At 41.3% G+C, this 13592-nt stretch overlaps 1 protein-coding gene across 1 annotated transcript in view; it reads left to right on the top strand.

The window, feature by feature from the left end:
* The window catches only part of enpp6 (ectonucleotide pyrophosphatase/phosphodiesterase 6), a 37201-nt gene that overhangs the window by 18002 nt on the left and 5607 nt on the right, over positions 1 to 13592 (top strand). The window contains exons 2-3 of the mRNA XM_046031712.1: positions 5483 to 5662; positions 9411 to 9522. Coding sequence (XP_045887668.1) covers positions 5483 to 5662; positions 9411 to 9522 — 292 coding nt within the window. The remainder of the gene's footprint in view (positions 1 to 5482; positions 5663 to 9410; positions 9523 to 13592) is intronic.

The raw sequence follows: 13592 nt of genomic DNA, 5'->3' as shown, positions 1-13592 counted from the left end.
AGAGACAGCACTGGTGAAAATTACTAATGACCTCCTTATTGCATCAGACAAAGGACTTGTCTCTGTACTGGTTTTATTAGATCTTAGTGCTGCATTTGGTACCATTGACCATCAGATCCTATTGCAGAGACTGGAACATTTCATTGGCATTAAAGGAACCGCTCTAAGCTGGTTTAAGTCCTATTTATCAGACTGATTTCAGTTTGTACATGTTAACGATGAGTCCTCCATGCATGCCAAAGTTAGTCATGGAGTTCCTCAAGGATCTGTCCTTGGACCAATCCTCTTCACTTTATATATGCTTCCTTTAGGCAATATTATCAGGAAACATTCCATAAGCTTTCATTGTTATGCAGATGATAGTCAGTTGTTTCTATCAATCAAGCCAGATGAAACTCATCAGTTAGCTAAACTTCAAATGTGCCTTCAGGATGTTAAAACCTGGATGACCTGTAATTTTTCTAATGTTAAACTCTGATAAAACTAAAGTTATTGTTCTGAGGCCTAAGCACCTCCGTGACGCATTATCTAAAGATATACTTTCCCTTGATGGCATCGCCCTGGCCTCCAGCACCACTGTGAGGAATCTTGGAGTTATCTTTGATCAGGATATGTCGTTCAAGTCTCACATTAAGCAAATTTCAAGGACCGCCTTTTTTCACCTACGTAATATTGCGAAAATCAGGAATATCCTTTCTAAAAATGATGCAAAAACTAGTCCATGCATTTGTTACTTCTAGGCTGGATTATTGCAATTCTTTATTATCAGGCTGTTCGAAAAAGTCCATTAAGACTCTTCAGCTGATACAGAATGCTGCAGCATGTGTTCTGACAGGAACCAGGAAAAGAGATCATATTTCTCCAGAATAGAATTTAAAATCATTCTTCTTACCTACAAAGCTCTTAATGGTCAGGCACCATCTTATCTTAAAGAGCTCATAGTACCTTACTACCCCACCAGAGCACTGCGCTCCCAGAATGCAGGGTTACTTGTGGTTCCTAGAGTCTCCAAAAGTAGACTAGGAGCCAGAGCGTTCAGCTATCAAGCTCCTCTCCTGTGGAACCAGGTTCCAGTTTGGGTTCAGGAGGCAGACACCATCTCCACATTTAAGAGTAGGCTTAAGACTTTCCTCTTTGATAAAGCTTATAGTTAGGGCTGGCTCAGGTTAGTCCTGAACCATCCCTTAGTTATGCTGCTATAGGCCTAGACTGAAGGGGGTTTCCTATGATGCACTGAGCTCCTCTCTCCTCTACTTTCTCTCCCTCTGTATGCAACCTCATCCCATTATTGCATGTTACTAACACAACTTCTCCCCTTTCTGGTAGTCTTGTGCTTTCTCGTCTCTCTCCTCTCTCCTCTTATCACTTCCTGCAGGTTTTCTGGCTCTGGAGCTGTGGACTCTGGATCTGTGGCTGCGGGTCACCTGCTGCCCCCGTGTTCCTGCTCGACACCCTCTGCTGCAACGACTGTTGTTACTAGTCCTATTGTTATTATTGTCATTATAATCATTAACATTACGACTGTTACCATTAACACTACCATAAATATCTGTACCATTTTTCATTTAGTCTATAGCAACATCACCTTTACTGTCTGTACCTCAGTGTGTATATATTGTGTAGGCTGCCTCCCTCCCCTCTCTCTCTCCTTCCATCCCTCTCTTTTTCTCTCTGTTCCTCTCCTGCCCTCTCTTTCTCTCTCGCGCTCTCTCTCCCTCTCTCTCTCCCTCTCTCTCCTTCACCCCAACCGGTCGAGGCAGATGGTTCTGCTCGAGGTTTCTGCCTCTTAAAAGGAAGTTTTTCCTTGCCTCTGTCGCCTAGTGCTTGCTCTTGGTGGGAACTGTTGGGCTTCTTAAATAGCATCATAGAGTACGGTCTAGACCTGCTCTTTTATGAAAAGCGCTGTGAGATAACTGTTGTTGTGATTTGGCGCTATATAAATAAAATTGAACTGAATTCAATTGAATATTAGCATTGGATCGGTGCATCCCTATCATTTAGATTTTGTGTGTTTCAGAACAGCCAAGCTTTGGACAATAGACAGTCGTGTTAAACGGCTGTCCTTGTGAATAGTTAAGTACATGGCTTGACCACAAAACACCAAAATCCTAAACCCATTTAAAATCATACATGATACACTATATCAGCATATAAATAGGAGCAGGACACTTTGGTAATGAAAAGATAAGTTGAGTTTTATAGGTTTAGGCGGGGCCATTGTCACGAATTTGGATGAAGTGCAAACAGGAGAGAGCCCAAATGCAAGACACTGGAGAGTTGACTGAAGGTGCACAGGTTTTAATCCAAAAAAAACACAAAAATAGCTTACACGCAGTTTGTGTGTAAGACGTCCAAACAGAGGAATCAGGTAACACAGAGACAGGCAGAACACTCCAAACACGAGACACGACAGAGTGTATTCACACTACAATGACCAGACAGGGAATGAACAGAAACACCAAACATATATACTCAGGGACTAACGAGCAGGGTGGGAGCATAACATAGGGAAACAGACTGAAACAAGGATTAAACAGAACACAGAGCAGACATGGGCAAAACAACAAACACTGAAGTACACAGACCAGGAGTAAAGACTAAGACATGATCTGAGAAACAACTGAAACGCAGGACTAAGAAAACAGAATGAGAACCAACCCAACCATCCTCATAAGAATAAATGATGCGAAACAGTATAACACAAGAGATGGACCAAAAACACATACTAAATAACACATACCAAACAGACCAATGAACAAAACTCACAGAGCCCTAAACAGGACCGATCAGGCAGAATGTGACAGCCGTTCCAGTTAAGACTGAGGTACAGGATGAGTTGTAGCAGATTTCATAAAAGCATATAATTTTCCACATAACAGAGGCTGTGGAACAATATCTAGCTTCACTGAGTGAGGACTTCTCAACCTGCTTGTGTTGCAATAATGTTCAGCTCATCATTCTGTAACCTTCTAATACAGTAAGGTGGTTTCTGAACAGCTAATGCATCTGTGATTACAAACCCTCACCCACTAAAAAAATAAAAAATAAAAGTTTTCTTGATAAATGTTTTTGAATTGAATTTGAATTGAGGGTCTAAGGGCAGAGTCCAATTAGGATTTGTGATATTGGGCTATAAAATAAAATATGCTTGACTTGTTTGGACTTTGAGTCCACTGTCTGAAATATCCAGCCAGGCCTAGAAGATGACTCAGCTGATTGTGAGTTGGTTTTGGTCCAACTTGGACTGGAGAGACCCTTTGAGGGTGCCGCTCGAGTGAACACAGAAAATGTTCAACAATCAGTTGTTGACACAGTTGTGCCTTTGTGCAGCGAAGTCATGTGAACTTATGAGGCTGAACATTTAGCAGGATCACTGCATTAACTCAAAGCACATGCTGATTGGAGTCCAGCTGAATGTCACACTTATTCAGAGCATTCAGGGCACACTTATATATTACCTGTTTCCTCAGTGAAACCAGGTTCCATGGATAATCAGAGAATGCTTTTACAAGCACTGTAATAACCTGGTTACTTTAAATCTGCGTAAACATGTAGCACTTCCAAACTTAGTATGAGAATATGGTATTTTTATTTTAACTGTAGTAGTGACAGAAAGAAAGGAAAGGAAATTAATTTTATTGCTCCTTATGAATCAAATTCTTCCCCACAATAAAACAACTCAATTTACCTTGAACCCCATCATTCTCATTGTTTGCATTCTGTTTGTTTAGTGATTGTTTATTTCTTTGATGTATATATAACCACATTTATATTCACCTTTAGTTAGCTTATAAATTTCACCTAAATCACAGGAACTGTGTGTGTGTATTGTTTAACTCCAGGTCACTGTAACGGAGGATTTACACCTTTGATATGAGATTGACTGACTGATTTATAGAAATGATTAAGCAATTACTTCTAACTGATCACTAGGAATAATTGTGTAATTATTAAAACCATACCCGGGGAGTCCGGAGTCCCTGGGCAAACGGAATTTTCGGTGCTGGCCCGAAAAATCTAGAGTTTATGAATTAATATTTCCGAATATTAATATTCATAAAAAAACAGTAGCCTAAATAGGTACACTACATGGTAAACATCTGACTCTTGTTTTATTCTGTTTCCCAATTTGTTTGGAGTATGTCTGTATTATCAGTTATTCAGCCTGCTAATGTGTTTCTGTGTTCTGGGTTTTCAATCCTGTTTTCACTCTGTCTGCCTGTGTGTCAGGATTCTCCCTGTCTGCCCTGTTTTAGTTGGCTTCTATTTTGTTGCTTGGGTTTTGGCCTGGTGTGTAACCTGTCTGTTTTTATGTCTGTTCATCACCTTGTGTGTGAGTTCTTTCTGATTTCCTCATGTGCTCCTGGTCTTGGTTCCGTCCTGCCTCTTACCTTGTGCTTAAATGTTTGCTTGTCTCTTCACACTGTGTCTGGTCATCATATGTTTAGTGTTCTGCCTGTTCTGTGATCCTTGGTTTATCTGCTCTGTTTTTATTCTGTTTAGGGCTTTGCCAGCGATAACTGAGTTTATTGTGAGTTTTTGAGTTTTGTTAAGAATAAATCTGCAACTGAAGCTGAACCTGTTTTGTGTCCTGCTTTTGCCTCTGCATTCGTCCCATTCCTAACAGAGGTGCGCAGCAAAAAAGGACATGCACAGCCTGGGCACAGAAACCCGATGTCAGGATGCTCGATCTATGCACATTTTCAAGATTTACCATTATTTTGTGAAATTTAAAAATCTATTGAGGCAGAAATTTGATTGACCTAATGTGTGTCAGAAGATATGACTTGATAGAAAGGACAAAACAGAAGCTTGACACAAAAGCTCAGAAGAGTCTCTGGGCAAAACATTAATGACTTTAGGACTGAGGATGATGACTTGATGAGATACGTATCATTTGAGATGTTCGCTGCTTGGCTGTGTGTGTGTGTGTGTGTTCGTGTGTGAGGTGCACGTCTGTGTGCAGTCCCCTAGTTTACTAAGCCCTAAAAAACAACAGCCCATGCTGGCCACTGTGAGCTTTGGATCCTGCCCCTTATGTGCTGACGTGTGCATTTTGATGAAGCACATTCACTGGCTGGAGACACACACACACACACACACACACACACACACACACACACACACGTGCATCCAGTTCATTGACACCTCCTATTATCCCTGTGCCAGCCAGTCCTGCTTGATGCTGACTCACCTTTGCTTTAGCCTGAACTTACTGAATTTGCTTTAACCAAAACCAATAAGTTAGTCCATCTCTTAATACTTTAATACCCTATCTGTCACTCAAAGCCTATTGGTTCTGACTGAAGATGTCAATCTTTAAAAAGACCTCACATGCATATATTGCTTAATTTCTAAGAAAGGCTCAGTAATTTCCCTAAAAACTGCATTATGGGTTGAGAATGATTGGTAATGAAGGAACATGTCACCCAGTGCAACAGTGTAGATCAGTGATGTGGATACTATGATTTGCTTTTGTCAGGCCGTCACTGTGATGTTCATCAGATGACTGGAAACTACATGTGGGATGAAGTCTCCAATAAGGAGTTTCAGATTGGGACCAATCCTGACAGCCGGTTGCCTCTTTGGTGGGATGGATCAGAGCCGTTATGGATCACACTGCAGAAGCTGGGAAAGAAGGTTTTCATGTACTACTGGCCTGGTGAGCACACACATGATGAGCACACACACAACATTTTGCAAACTGCAACAGCAAGTTGACAGGCTATTTTACAGCTTATCTACACAGAAACCATTTAAAATGCATTTTTCTGTTGTCCGTCTCATGTGTTTCTGACAGAACAGATATACTTCTATTTTCATCAATATAGTGTTCTACTAGGGGTGTGAGATATGAATTGTCCATGATAATATCTTAAATGCTGTTATAACAATTTGTGAACAGACATTATGGAGTTGGTCGCTACGTCACTCTCCTCCTATGTGTTTTAAGACTATCCTGCCAGATTAAATGAAATTCTTCCAGATTGGTGGAACGCCATATCCTTTTAAGTTTCCGCAATGTTTACTTTAACAGAAACAACTGTAATTCTGCAGCACTATTATTGAGTTGGGCGGAACTGAAGTTACAGGAGTCCTCTGTTATATTGAGCCATGGTAGTGAATTAAATGCAGATTGAATTTCTTCCTTAAATTTAGCTACAGCAGTTAAAGATAGACATCAAGTGTAGGAATTTATGCCTAATGGCGTGTGGTCCAGCAGTACAAACTCTGGAATTATAAAGATGAACTACTTTAAGGTAATAAGGCCAGTGAGTTATTGCAAACCCTGAACTTTAATATAACGTTGCATGGCCTTTTGGGCATTGAAGGTGGCTTGAGCGTCAGGCCACAGGTAGCGTTCATAGGCAGATGATGACCAACGGCTCATAGCTTACTGCATTGACACAAGAGCTATGGCTCCCGCAGTTGTTGCTGCTCCTATGCGAAGAAATGAGCAGTCTAGTGCTCTGGTGGGAGACCGCAGGACTGGGAGAGGAGGTGAAGGCGAGAAACAAAACAAGCTCAGGACATCCTCTGGGGCAAATAGAGGCTCCTGTGGGCTGGCTTGAGGACGGCTCCTCAGATAGTGTGTCATGGAGGATAGGGGACAAAAAGCATTATTAGTCTCAGAAATAAGAATTTGAGCTTTCCTATCCCTACCTAGTCTTGGATTTTTGAAGACTATAGAGAAGTAGTGAGAGTTAATTGCTACATCAGCTATGGTGTATCAGCTATCATGTGAAGGATTTAAAGATCCTGTGCGTGTTGTAAATTTGCCACCTCCGAGAAACCCATAAAAAGCTATGAGAATGACTCTTTAATAGTGAGTCTGAATATGGACCAAAGCACCCACTCCTTAAATAATTGATACATTTTTGCATGTGTGAAAGGGTAAAGGGGAGACGTTTATTATTGCCCTGTGGTTTCTCTCTCTTAAGGCCATTTAGCAAAAGATAAATAGATGCTAAGACAGCAGGCTGCTGGTGGATGGATCCAAACAGTGAAGATGGAATTATATGCCTGCAACAAGTCCTTTTATGGAGGATGGCTGCAGTTTGCGAAATTCAAAGCAGCAGACCATAAAGGCACAAATGATGGAAGTATTGACAGGCAAAACACCTACGGAGAAGGTGTCACAGGATGTGAAGTAAGACCATGCAGAATCATACATCTTTAATGTGGAACTTGCTAAGCCAGATCGCATGTAGCGAGCAGCGGACAGCGTATAGTTTTGCAGTTTCTTGGTTAATCTAGCACAGTTTGAATGAATGGGGGGACAGGTCAAGCTGGACAGCGCTGCCTCCAGGCACAGTTGGCTAAATTGAAACCAGGACAAGGACTCAGCAATTCTATTATCCAAGCCTGGAATGTGAGCTGCTCGAACAGTGAAGTGAAGTGAACTAACAGACGACCACGTAAGCGCCTTACAAACCTGTAAATAAAAGGAACTGATGAGCGTCCTTGTTGACAGTTGCCTCATTGTCACAAAAATAACAGAATTTGTTTCTTTGACCAGTGTTTACCCCACATAGGAAAGGCTATGACAATTGGGTACATTTCCATTAGAACGGTGGAAACCACATTAGCTGGCAAGGATGACAGTTCATTTGGCCTTACATCAGCAAACCACTGATTATTGAAAACCTTCCCCAAAACTGACAGAAGGGACTGCATCTGTATTTAACTTGATAGCAAATGTAGATTCTAGGCTGTCATTATAAAAGATGCCGTTCCATTCGTCACACAGAAGGGACCAGAACCGGAGCTCGTATCTGCATCCTGCATCCAGGCTTACCGTGTCGTGGAGTTTCTCCACTGATTTGGAAAGGTCTAGCCTCAAAATAAAGGAACGTCTCTGGTGAATAATGTGGATTGCGATATTGAGGTGCCCAAGCAAAGAGAGCAATTTTTTCAGAGATTTTTACTTGCCAGGCGAGAGCTCGGAACTCGACATCACGAGCAGCAGGTGTGAGTTGCAGCGTGATCGCAGATAGACCGGTCATTTTCATGAGATTTGCTGCTTGCAGAGAAAGCAGCAAGGGTAGGCAGGCTAGGGCAGCTTAAATAAGGCACCGTGTATGGCTTTGCAAATAAATGCTTAGAGGGAAATCAGCTGAGCTGTCAGCTGAAGTGGGCTTGACTTGACATGGGCTGCTATCAGCTGGTGCACTGGGATTGTGAACTGAGCTTGACTTTGTTGCCTGCTTCAGCTAACGCTACGCTTGATCTCTGTATATTTCTTTATGTCCCGTGTGCACATTATTTGTCTTTTTACAATAAAGATTTAAAAAGGAAAAAAGATTGTGATTATTCCAACACCACATGATCACCCCTACCTTCCCAAACGTGCAGGAGAATCTAAATAATATATGTGGTCCTCTATTAGCCTAAATTTCTCTTCTTTTCTTACTTCTAATAAACCAGTCGACTACTTTTACTACTAACTTACTTGTTCTTCTTCTTTTTTGTACGTATTCCACATAGTGCCGAAGCACGTTTTGTAGAGCCGTTTGTCCATTTGGGCTACTAGAAACATAGCGATGTCCATGTGAGAGGACCCACGTTGTATGTAGATAGAAATGGCTCATTATAAGGTAATAAAACGTATGATTCTGTGAGGTCTTTATACACCACTGAAAACATATATATTATATTGCATTTCTGTCAGTAGATCCTCCTATTACACACTGAACCTTTAAGGGGCCTTTCACACCTGGAATTTTGGTTCGGAACAAACTGAAAATCCGAAAGTCCGGCCCAAACAAGGTCAGTGTGAAAGCCCCCTAAGACAAAGAACTACAGTCTGATTGGACATCTTCCAAAGTATCCTATCATGGAAAGTCACACAGATAACATGAGCTGGACATGCAGTGGTAACGCACTGTGACATTACCAAAAGCACATGTACAGATTCTGGAACATGGTATTCTTTATGGTCCTTTATGGGGACTGCATTGCATTAGAAGCATGACCATGACCAAGAACACATAGGCACAGACAGTTGTACTCAGAGACCAAACTTAACAGCACATAGCAATTTCATGGTTTATAGAATGAATAAATCATAAACTAATGATTTACATTATTTTATCTTCACAGCTGTTATAGTTCCAAATTGCAAATGTGGACATGTTTTTCCATAGCCTAATAAATGTGGAGTGTGTAGGACCATGTCAAAAAGAGATTTTTATGGTAGCGATATCAGTTAGTATAAAGTATTCGAGTTTAGAAGTTATGATTAAATCTTTATATTTGTTTCCGAGATGAATTGAACCACCAAGTCTCTTTCCTGAGCCCAAATGCCCAATGATCTGTGGTCCGTGTGCACCTTTATGCAATGTTAATTATCTTTAGAACTATCTGTAAATTATGCAGTATTTCATGTGTGTCTGTGTGTGTGTCTTCAGGCTGCGAGGTGGAGATTCTGGGTGTCCGTCCATCATTCTGTGAGGAATATGTCTACAACCCATCAGAGAAAAACCTCACAGACTCGATAGAGAATGCTCTCAAAGTCCTGAGGTAAAAACACAATGTATCTGCCAGCCTATCATGTGATGTCCTCTGATCCATGGCTTACTTTAAAGGAGACCTATTATTCTCCATTTCTAGTCCTATATTCTTCTGTGAGTCCTGTATGGCAGCTTTGCATGATTCAACGTTCGAAAAATGATTTTCTATCTTGTACTGGCCCTTCATGTAGGCTGAACAGGAGGAAATCTGAGGTTTTGGCAAACAAGGATTTCTTTTAAATACTTTAACCTCATTATTTGAAGCTTTGGCCATGTTTAACATGAACATCCAACATTGTAACATTGTAGATAAGTCATAAAATATGGAAAAGCATAATAGGTCTCCTTTAACCTTTTTCCTGACCGCCCACCCTAAAGCGTGACTGGAGGTCATAAATCCATAAGATCTCTGCTGTCGAGCCTTTCTGTGAGACCATCCACCTGTACAGAACAATCACCTGTGGTGTCAAGCTCGCAGTTGAATTGGCTGCATAGGTTCAACATTTGTAATGATGACAATGAACTCTGTAGACATACAAACACAGACACATAAAAGTATGTAGGTTAATGTGGTTACCGCTGAGGGAAATAGACACTTAATTGTCTTTTAATAATGAAGCCTGTACGTTCCTTTAAATGCCTTAACCCAAGTCTTTCAAATCTATGCAGTATAAAATGCATCAAGTTCCACTGTGTTGAGTTTATTCGACGCTGTTTTGAGTAGCTACTTTTGTTGTTGTAAGCAATGGCGACTGAAACTGAGCAGATTATGGAGTTGCAGCTGATCAATGTTGAACAGCAGCTACTACTGAAATGACTAAAATGCAGAAACAAGAGAAGGTGTCGGAGAAGATTGTATGTACGACAGTTGAATCAGTTGAGGCAGACAGCGGGTGAATTTTCTGTGCTGGTTTGGGCACTGAGAGACATTGACGAGGAAATGCATTTCAGATATTTTCGGATGCTGGCACTTAGATTCAACGATTTGGTTCGTCGCGTGCAGCCATTGATCAGTCTATGCACAGTACGCCTGTGGACATCAGAGACTGGCAGTCACCCTTCGAATTTTAGCTTCAGGTAGAAGCCAACAGGCCGTAGCAGCTAGCTACAAACTGTGGTCAAGCACAGTGTCTTCCATAATGTCACACAATCCATCACCTCCAAACCAATGTTCGAATTTGTCACCATCTGACAGTCTTTGTAATTTACTGATATGAGTCGTACAAATGGGTATACTTTCTGATTTCCTCTATCAAACACTCATCAACTTGGTCCATGTTTGCTTTCTTCACTGATGGAAAATCAGCTGACATTGAAAAAGGCTAAAAACAGTACAGGAAATGCAGACCAATCACAGCTGTTGCTGTCCGCGTCACAGTGACGTGTAGTTACATTTTCGGAGAGGTGCACGTCAGGATATGGCATAGGTTACAGCGTAGGGTACGTGGCTGCGTGTAAGCTACATCGTCAATTTGACGCTGTAGTATAAATCACGCTTTAGGGTGGGCGGTCATCTGCCTCGATGGTTTGGGGTTTAGAGAGAGAGTGCGAGAGGGAGAGACAGAGATGGGGACTCGAGTTAAGTCGCACACACAGTGACTTCAGACTCGACTAGGACTCAAGGTGCGGGACTTGTGAACAATGTTTATTTTAGGAATTTTCTGGTGAGCTTGCTGTTTTCCCCCCTCCCTCCATTACCTATAACCTGCCAACATAACACGTAGTATCAGCTGTGCGCAGCCACACGTGAGAGAGGACAAACACTAGCAGCTGCTTCGCCATTCATGCGTTGTACAAATAAATGGTTAATGTTACGTCGTAGTCTGGGTTATGATGGTTATATCAAGGAATAAGAAACAGTAAAGAATATAACATTATTAAATCAAATTTGCTATAACCTCAGCACACCTCTTTTGCTCTGTTGCAGACACAATACTGCTTTTAATGTCGGGTCAGTATGTAGCTGCCTATCTCCAACTACAGCGACAACACCGCAGTTAACAAAATGCAGTCCTCTAACACCATAAAACAACCGGCTCCCAGCCAGACTCCAACATAAACTCCACCTAAGGATACAAAACAACAATAAACGTTTATGTGCTGAAGCCTGTCAGGTCAAACAAGAATCACATGAAGTCAAAACACAGTCAACATCAGAAAGGCTGGAGTCACAGAGAGAGTCACGTTATGGCTTGCTATGTTACTTCATCAGCTAACGCAATCCACATTACTATCCTGTGTACCATCGGTATTATGTCAAAATGTTGATTTTAGGCTGCAAGAAACAATATAACGGTACAAAGCAAATGTGGAGAGATTTGTTTATACCAGCCTTGATGCAAGGCATGAGCTGCCAGCTACTATAGCACAGATCTGCCGCTGTTTGCTTCATAACGTTTGTAATGGAAATTTGTCCTTTGTCCTTCTGAAATAAAGATTCCAATCCAGACGTCTTTTAAGGGTTTTATTCTTTGCAAAGGGTCAGACAAACTTACAGAGTGCAAAACAGTCTGCAGAGTGTAAGACAAAGAGCCAGTGAAGAAGCAGGTGACTTTATACTGTAAGGGTATTACGCAGCTATCCAAGGGAGGCAAGGAGTAGGGACCAGCTGTCCTGAGATGAAGGCTTATCAAGGACAGTCTGATAAGAAAACTCTCTAACGAGCATCTTTCCTATGGAAAACTTCACCTAGCTGTAACATAATCAAATAATCAAATACCACACAGTGAAACACTGGTCTATTCTGATGAAGCATGCAGGGTGAAACAGTAAACACAGTAAAATATCAAATTTCCATCACACGTTCAATTTAGATTTGGAAGAACAATCCACTACAGTTACCTACTGTGTGGCTAAAATCTCATATATAATATTGAGATTAGCTCACTAACTGTTTTGTTAAGGACCTGTACAATAGCTGTGTTGACATTGCTGAGCCTCCGGTGAAAGAAACACTAATAGTAATGTTAGTTACTGAAAAGCAGACAGGCTAGCTAACGCCGATCTATCACACTGGGTAAATGCAGTAAATGTAACATTATCATGTAACCTGCATGGATTACTTCAACCTCAAGCTGATAACAATATTACTGTAACGTTGCAGTGGGAGTTAACCTGAGTCTCCAGCATGTTGTGTGAAGCTGTCACACTGCTTTTTTTCCCAGGAGTATTGTGCCAATATGCCCTCTCCCTGCAGTGTATGACCCAGGGCGTTGGTAGAAACAGAGCCTGAACATGTCTGTGTAACAATACGGCTGCAATAGGACTGATTGCACCCAGCCCTCTCATTTCACAAGGCAACAGGTTGGTTTCAGTGGGCAGGTCAGAGAAACGCAGTTGGTTTATAGACAAAAGAGATGGTGATAGACTTCAGGAGGCAACCGGCAGACCACTGCCAGCTTTGAATGCCTTGCAGCCAGATTTAGATATGGGCTTTATAAATGTTCCAGTCACACCATGTTCTCGCCACCTTACAGATCTGCTCTTTTTTTGTCTCGTCTTTTGTCAGTTCCTGTATTGTGTTGTATGGTCTCTTGTCTTGTAAGTTCATAATTGTAATTTTGTTTTCAGCAGTGTATTTAGTAAGTAAATACAATACAATATTAAAGCTGCAAGCAGCGTTGGGTGGGCCCTTGCACTTGTAGCGCGTCCGGGTGTGAGCTATATGTCACTTCCTGTGTCCCCTATGTGGAGCTACATAGCACTTGCCGCTATGAATATAAATCGGTATTGGTGTGTAGATGTCTGCGGGGTGGGAGAGTTATCAAGCACGTAAAGTTTGTTTCAGATGTGAGCATGTACACTGAACAATAATGTACCCAAACAATAAAATAAATTCCTTTTATATTTCCCTGCCTTGTTGTTTATGTGTACATACAGAGGAAGAATGTGAGAACAGCACACATTTCATCGTTACTGTGTGTTAGAGCATGGGAGAACAGTGGATACTTTTAATACAGCCCACACCCCTAATACTGTGTAACTATAACAAGTAGAGAACAGAAGAAAAAGATGTTCTTTCTTTACAACTGTCTGCATAGCTTATTCATATTGTGTAATGAATGAAAATAAATAGGCCTA

Source organism: Micropterus dolomieu, linkage group LG19 (genome assembly GCF_021292245.1).
Source record: "Micropterus dolomieu isolate WLL.071019.BEF.003 ecotype Adirondacks linkage group LG19, ASM2129224v1, whole genome shotgun sequence".
Taxonomy (NCBI): Eukaryota; Metazoa; Chordata; class Actinopteri; order Centrarchiformes; family Centrarchidae; genus Micropterus; species Micropterus dolomieu.
The sequence above is the reverse complement of the archived record's forward strand: the minus strand, read 5'-3'. Positions and strand labels throughout refer to the sequence as shown.